The following is an 8031-nucleotide window of genomic DNA, read 5'->3' as shown; positions in this document are numbered from 1 at the left end:
AGGAGGATGAGGAGGATATGAACGTTTAGAGGTCCTGATAATGGTGACAGTCAGGTGCAGAGGTCAGATTGAGCCCTTCTCCTTTCTCTCCCTCTCTCCCCCAGGCCCACAGACCCTCCTGAGAAGATGCCCTTGGGGGTGTTGAGGCCGCCCAGCCGCAGGAGATGCTGTGGGGGGTGGCCCCGGTGCCTGCGCCGCTGGCCCCAGTTCTGGGGAGCGCCGGTGACTTCCTTCATGGGCAACGTGGTCAGCTACCTCCTCTTCCTGCTGCTCTTCGCCCACGTGCTGCTCATTGACTTCCAGCCCGAGGCACCCAGCGCCCTGGAGCTGCTGCTCTACTTCTGGGCCTTCACCCTGCTCTGCGAGGAGTTCCGCCAGGGGCTGGGTGGCGGCTTGGGCAGCCTGGCCATGGGGGCCCCCAGGACAGACTCCCACCAGGCCCCACTGCGCCGCGGCCTGCACCTCTACCTCTCAGACGCCTGGAACCAGTGCGACCTGGTGGCCCTCACCTGCTTCCTCCTGGGCGTGGGCTGCCGGTGAGTGCCCTGTGACCTTACACTCCTGGCCCATGGTGACCTCTGACCCTTCCTTCCTGGGGGTGGGGGCGTGGGAGTGGGGATGGGGGTGAGGGGCGGGGTTGGGGGTCTCAACTCTTGGCTTCCCTGCGGCAGGCAGAGGCTAAATCCAACTCCACTTATTCTTTTCTTTTTTTCATTGAAGTATAGTTGATGTACAATATTCTATAAGTTGCAGGTATACATATAGTGATTCATAATTTTAAAATAACCCTGCTTATTCTTTTTTAAAAATAATTAATTAATTAATTCATTAGGCTGCATTGGGTCTTCGTTGCGGTGCGAGGGCTTCTCAGTGCGGCGGCTTCTCTTGTTGCAGAGCACAGGCTCTAGGCGCGCAGACTTCAGTAGTTGTGGCTCGCAGACTCTAGAGCTCAGGCTCAGTAGTCGTGGCGCAGGGGCTTAGCTGCTCCGCGGCATGTGGGATCTTCCCGGACCAGGGCTCGAACCCGTGTCCCCTGCATTGGCAGGCGATTCTTAACCACTGCGCCACCAGGGAAGCCCCTGCTTATTTGTAAAAAAAAAAAAAAAAAAAAAAATCCCATCTAGATTGAAAGTACTGCCTAAAGATGTTCTGTAAGCCGTTTGCTCACATGTGGATGTCTGGCTTTACGGCCGATAGGATAAAATGAGAACCCCACTGCTCTTCATTCTAGATCTGGACTTTACAGGATGTTTCTCTAGTCCTCAACATGGCCCTGCAGCTGCACCCCTGTCCTGGACCCCAGACATCAGGCCACACACCGAGTGCCACCCTCACCTCCTCCCTCCTCTTCCAGGACAGCCCTGGGTCCCAGGCCCCGTCCTCCTGGCCCCGACTTTCTCTGTCTCATCCCCCTGTTTACCTCCACGCCTGCCTCTCCCACCTGGACCCTCGCCCCAGCCTCTCTTCCCTCCAGTCCATCCCCCACAGGGCCTGCAAGGGTCTTTCTACACCCAGAGCCAGCCTGTCTCTCCCTGCTTCTTGGGGCTCGCCAGCGCCCGTGGACAGTCTCAGCCCCTGCCCTTCTCTGCCGGGGCCGCCTCCCTGTTTTCTTTCTCTTTTCTTCATTTACACTCTGGCTTGTCTGAGAGTGACTTGCAGTTCCTTCTTCACAAGGCCAGTGGCTTTGCCCGTGATCCTTGGTATTTTTAATCTGCGTAATTAGAAAATTGCAATCAGAATTTTACCAGTACTGATGGATTCTTACCAAGGAACTATTTTCTAGTTACTTTAAACTGCCTTGATTGATTTTACATTGCAGGGCAGTGAAAGTAGCTTCAATTATTTTCTTTTTCAGTTTCTGAAATTATTTCAACTTGATTAATTATTGTTTGGGTTAAGTTTTACAACAAATATTTGGTTCAACGTTTGTGTTTTTGTCCTATCAAATTTTGCCAAAATCTAGGGTCTGTGTTTGTGAATTTTACTTTGTGGCTTTTATTTCTTGCATGTCCGGTTTTCCTGGGTCAAATTTCATAATTATAAATTTCATCAGGGAGGCCTCAATGCTTTGTCAACTTTTTTTTTTTTTTTTTGCGGTACGTGGGCCTCTCACTGCCGTGGCCTCTCCCGTTGCGGAGCACAGGCTCCGGACGCGCAGGCTCAGCGGCCATGGCTCACGGGCCCAGCCGCTCCGCGGCACGTGGGATCTTCCCGGACCGGGGCACGAACCCGTGTCCCCTGCATCGGCAGGCGGACTCTCAACCACTTCGCCACCAGGGAAGCCCTTTGTCACCTTTTTACTCCATAAAAATCTTGACTGTTTCTGCTTATTTCTTAGCTAATTTACAAAAAACTAACTGTGAGGAATTACCCTCAAATATTTTCTGTTGCCCAGACTGGGCTATATAATGTTAGTTCATTTCTTCCATAGTTTCTAGATTGTATTGTGTGGTGCCAGAGAGAGGGCAAAGGGCAAATCAAAATGTCCTTGGGAATAAATTGTGTTGTCTTTGGGTCTTGGCACATGCTGTTCCCCCTTCCTGAAACACTCTTCTCTCCTCTCCTTGGCCAGGCCAACTCGTACACTTCCTCTCAGCTTCAGCTTTGCTGTCTCTGCCTCTGGAGGTCTTCCTTTCTCCTACCCAGACTCTGGGTCTCTTCTTTGTGTTCCTCTAACATCCTGAGAGTCCCCCCAATAGTGCTTTGACCATGGCTTTTGCTGTCTCTCTCCTCACACAAGATTATAAGCTCCTCAAGCCACATCTATCTTATCTCCCAGCAACTTAAAACATCTTTGAATATAGTCAATGCCCAAAGAAGTGCAGAAGTGCATCCTTATTGAACAAGATTATATTCAAATGAAGAAGAGCATAGAACAGAAACGGATTATCTTCCTCAGCCATTTCAAGCTTCCTCCTTTTCTCAGCAGTTACCTCCATCAACAGTTTGGTGCACATCCTGCCTGTTCTTTTTCTATGCATTTACCTACTTCTTTTATACACGGATATTATACACAGATGATACTATATTTTATTTTATTTATTTTATTTTTTTATTTTTTTATTTTTTTGCGGTACACGGGCCTCTCGCTGCTGTGGCCTCTCCTGTTGCGGAGCACAGGCTCCGGACGCGCAGGCCCAGCGGCCATGGCTCACGGGCCCAGCCGCTCCACGGCATGTGGGATCTTCCCGGACCGGGGCACGAACCCGTGTCCCCTGCATCGGTAGGCGGACTCTCAACCACTGCGCCACCAGGGAAGCCCTGATATTATATTTTATTATTCTTTTGCAACCTCTTCTTTTCCTCTGTAATATGTCCTGACATTCTTTCCATGTCAGTATTTGCAAATATTCCTTATTCTTTAAAAATGTTGCATCAGATTCCTGAAGAAGGTGTTTTAGTCTTCGCTGGCTAAAGCAGACAAGACAGACTTCTTCTTGCCAGATTTAATAAATGAATGAATTCCTTTCCTGAGGCAGTGGGACAAAAATTCTGAACTTCAAGAGATAGAATTAGGCCAAAAATTTCTCTACAAAGCGTCTTTCATTTTCTACTTGAGATAACATGAAGTTATAATCAGATATTAGCTGCTCTGGGTCTAGTACTCTGATGGTGAGTTGTTTTTTTGTTTTATGTTTTTAAATAGTCCTAGCTGTTAGGACACCACTGCTTTTGAAGAGAGCCGACAAAGAACTTTGTGGTCACAACCTAGTGACTATTTACAGGGGATGAAGTGTCCTGACACCCCCTTTTATAATCTGGATGGTTGACAGCAATGACCCCCTACTCTTTTCTCAGTTGACACACTGAGAGGTATGCTTCCTCTATGCTGTGTTAAAAATGGTACAAAGTAATTCGACATGAATAATTTATTCAAACAGCAAGATAAGAAAGTTTTGTAGAACACTGTGCTTCTGTTCCTTGTATTTTGTATAAAGTATCTTCTGAGAGGAAAGGGCTAGGACCATGTGCTACCACCCTTTAGGAATACCAGTGATATTTTAGACATTTTTGTCAAGCTCATCGTTTTTTAGGTGGGGGAAGAATTATTGGACAGGAAAAAAGAATTCCAAGAATCTCATTTTACATGGGAGAAATTTCCTGTGTTCTCCAGAATTGAATGGATGAATCGTTTTATTTTGCCAATCCCTTCCGGATGGACATTTCAGTTGTTTCTAATTTTTTATTATTCCAAAGTAATAACAGTTTACATCTGAGATGTACACTTTGTGGGTCAAAGAGTATGTGTATTCTTGATGTGGAATGCTTTCCTTGTAAAATAGCTTCTTCCTGCTACACACCCACCATCTGGGTAAGACACTGCCCCCTTGAGGGCATGCTTGATGATACCTGATATTTTCAATCTTTAAAGTTTTGTAGCTCTCAATTTAACCTTTACATGTTTTGCCAATCTGATGGGAAAAATGACCTCTCCTTGTTTTAATTTATGCGTCCCTGACTCCTAGTTGGGTAAGTTGGGCATCTTTCATATCTAAATGGCACATGTACTCTGTCAACTGTCTTTTCATATCCTTTGCCCCAGTTTTTAATTTATTGCGTTCATCCATCTCTTGCATGTATATATTTTTTGGTAGGTGCTCTCCTTATACTCTGGATCCCAATCCTTGGTGGTTTTGTTCTAAGTATCTTCTTACAGTCTGCAGCTTGTCTTTTCACTTCTGTACGTTCTTTAAACATTCTTTTATTCTTTAACTTTTCATTTCGAAAAACCCCGAGACATAAAAATTTTTGCAAAAACAGCACAGAGAATTCCCATACACCATTCATCCAGATCCCCCAAATGTTAACATCTTATATTATCAGAACCAGGAAATTTTATTTAAATTTCATCAGTTGTCCACTGATGTGCTTTTTCTGGGTCAGGAGCCAATCCAGGATTCCATGTTGCCTTTAGTTGTCATGTCTCCTTAATTGTCTCTAATCTGGGACCGTTTTTCAGTCCATCTTTGGCTTTTATGATCTTAACAATTTTGAACAGTCCAGACCAGTTATTTTGTAGAATTTGCCTCTGTTTAAGTGTGTCTGGTATACCCTCCTGATCAAATTTAGGCTATGTATTTTTGGCAGAAAATTTTGCCTTCCTCTGTCCATCATATTTATGTTATCTTTTAATACACATAAGTTTTATATTTCAAGGTAGTTAAATATTCAGTCTTTTCCTTTATTATGATTTTGTGCCTTGTATATAAGACTTTTGCTTATATGACATTTATCTTATGTCAAGCTTATGAAGAAATTTTATATTTTCTTATTAAGAATTTGATGTTTTACCTTTTACTCTAGGTTTTTAATCCCTTCAAAGTTAAAGTACATGATGCAAGATAGAGATATAATTTTTATTTTCCCCATAGGGATTGCTGATGTTATTCACCCTTTGACCTTCCTCTGTGAATTGTTTGTTAACCTTTATCCGATTTCCTGTTAGGTCGTTTGTCTTCTGCTTATTGGTTTGCTGGAACTCTCTATATTTTCCCTTTTATAGGTTGGACAAATATTCCTGCAGTTTTCAGAACTTGATTGTTACAGGGACCTCCCAGCTTTTTGCTAAGGCCGTTGTTCATGCAGCCATTATTTAATGGGTATCAGCGCCCTGCGTGGCCCAGCTTGGCACTGTCACGGGTGCCAAGTTTTAAATCTGAGTAAACCCCGGGTGAATCGGGGTGGGGGGTGGCCCCAGGTCTGGCCCTGGGGAGGCCACATCCTCACCTTCAGCCCGGTGTTGGGAAGACTCGGGGTTTTCCTTTGCAGCCTGTAACCCTTGAGTGACCCCTGCCGCGTCTCCCATACCCCAGGCTGACCGCAGGACTGTATGACCTGGGCCGTACTGTCCTCTGCCTCGACTTCATGATCTTCACGCTGAGGCTGCTGCACATTTTCACAGTCAACAGACATCTGGGGCCCAAGATCGTCATCGTGAGCAAGATGGTGAGGGCTGGGGTAGGGCTGGTGTGGGCGGGGCCAGATGAGGAAAGGGGCGGAGCCAGGGAAGGTGTCGTGGACTCTAGAACGCAATGTCAGGGAAGGAGGCGGGGCTTTGGATGCAGGGGCGTGGCCAGAGTAGGGAAGGGCAGGGCCCAGATTGGTCTTATCTTCCTCTTCTGCAGATGAAGGACATGTTCTTCTTCCTCTTCTTCCTTGGCGTGTGGCTGGTTGCCTACGGGGTGGCCACGGAGGGGCTCCTTAGGCCCCAGGACCGTAACCTCTCAAGTATCCTGCGCCGGGTCTTCTACCGGCCCTACCTGCAGATCTTTGGGCAGATACCCCAGGAGGACATAGACGGTAAGGAGGGATGAGAGGGCCTGACACTCTCCCTCTGAGGCCTCCTCTCTCCCCTATCTCTGGGTCTCTGACCCCTCCTCTTTCTCTTTGCGTCTCTGTTCCCCCCTTTCTGGGCTTCTGTCTCTCTCTCTGCTCTCCCATGCCCGTCTGGATTTCTGTCTTCCTTAGGTCTCTGTCTCTCTGGCTCCATCTCTATCTCCCTTCACAGTGGGCTTCATGAAGCCCGACAACTGTTCATCGGAGAAGGGCTTATGGGCGCGCCCCTCAGGGACCCAGGCAGGCTCCTGCGTCTCGATTTATGCCAACTGGCTGGTGGTGGTCCTCCTCATCATCTTCCTGCTCGTGGCCAACATCCTGCTGGTCAATTTGCTCATCGCGATGTTCAGGTGAGTCCCCACTGCTCTCTGATGACCTGACCTCATCTGGGTGACCTCATCCAGCATGACCCTTGACCCCGGCGTGATTCTTGATCCCAGCTTGACCCTTGACCCCAGCATGATTCTTGATCCCAGTCTAAGCAATTCTAGTTTTAGTCTCTGAACTCTGATTCAAATCGAATGCTGGCTTGTCCCCAAACCCAGTCAGAGTCTGCTCGTGACCTGGACTTTGGAATCTGATCTGCTCTCTGAGCCCAGGCTGAAGGTTAACAATTTTTTTTATTGTGGCAAAACATATATAACAAAATTTGCCATTGTCATCTTTTTTAAGTGTACAAGGCAGTGACATTAATTACATTTATAATGTTGTACAGCCATCACCACTATCTATTTCCAAAGCATTTCATCACTCCAAACAGAAAGTGTGTACCAATTAAGCAAGGGTAACTCCTCATTTTCCCCTCCCCTGCCCAGTTCCTGGTAACCTCTCATTTACTTTCTGTGTCTATGAATCTGCCTCTTGGAGGTGATTCATGTAAGTGAAATCATACAATATTTGTCCTTTTGTGTCTGGCATAATGTTTTCATTGTGCAATCATGTTGCAGCATGTACCACCACTCCATTCCTTTTTATGGCTGAATAATACTGATGTATTGATATAAGACATTTTGTTGATCCATTCATCTGATGATGGAAACTTGGGTTGGTTCCATCTTTTGGCTATTGTGGATGATGCTGCAATGAACATTGCTGTTCACAAATCTGTTTGAGTCTCCGTTTTTTATTTCTTTTGGGTATATTTCTAGAATAGAATGCTGGGTCATATGGTAATTCTATGTTTAGCCTTTCCGCATCCTTACTAACAGTTGTTATTTTCCTTATCAAGAGGTTCTAGCCATCCTAGTGGGCATGAACTGGTTATTTCATTGTAATTTTGATTTGTATTTTCCTAATGACTGGTGACATTGAGCATCCTTCCATGGGCTTATTGCCCATTTGCACATCTTTAAAGAAATGTCTGTTCAAATCCTTTGCCCATTATTAAAAATAAATTTATTTATTTTATTTATTTTTATTTTTGGCTGTGTTGGGTCTTCATTGCTGCATGCAGGCTTTCTCTAGTTGCGGCGAGCGGGGGCTACTCTTCGTTGCGGTGCACGGGCTCCTCATTGCGGTGGCTTCTCTTGTTGTGGAGCATGGGATCTAGGCGTGCGGGCTTCAGTAGTTGCAGCACGCGGGCTCAGTAGTTGTGGCTCGCGGGCTCTAGAGCACAGGCTCAGTAGTTGTGGCGCACGGGCTTAGTTGCTCCGTGGCATGTGGGATCTTCCTGGACCAGGGCTTGAACCCATGTCC

The 8031-nt window shown here is 46.4% G+C and overlaps 1 protein-coding gene across 7 annotated transcripts in view; it reads left to right on the top strand.

Moving 5' to 3' along the window:
• Nucleotides 1-6: 6 nt before the first annotated feature.
• LOC114484773 (transient receptor potential cation channel subfamily M member 4-like) overlaps nt 7-8031 on the top strand; it is a 20603-nt gene continuing 12578 nt past the window's right edge. For 6 of the 7 annotated variants that reach the window (XR_008616482.1, XR_008616481.1, XR_008616480.1 and 3 more), the window contains exons 1-4: nt 7-536; nt 5814-5946; nt 6126-6300; nt 6509-6686. Coding sequence is in view for 2 of the 7 variants with exons in the window: in XM_055082099.1 (XP_054938074.1) it covers nt 127-536; nt 5814-5946; nt 6126-6300; nt 6509-6686 (896 nt within the window). In the remaining 5 variants the exon portion in view is untranslated. Of the gene's footprint in view, nt 537-5813; nt 5947-6125; nt 6301-6468; nt 6687-8031 lie in introns of all 7 variants that reach the window. The other variant, XR_008616483.1, reaches the window with a different exon arrangement.

This window comes from Physeter macrocephalus, unplaced genomic scaffold (assembly GCF_002837175.3).
Source record: "Physeter macrocephalus isolate SW-GA unplaced genomic scaffold, ASM283717v5 random_13, whole genome shotgun sequence".
Classification (NCBI taxonomy): Eukaryota; Metazoa; Chordata; class Mammalia; order Artiodactyla; family Physeteridae; genus Physeter; species Physeter macrocephalus.
This window is presented reverse-complemented; position numbering and strand designations above follow the sequence as displayed.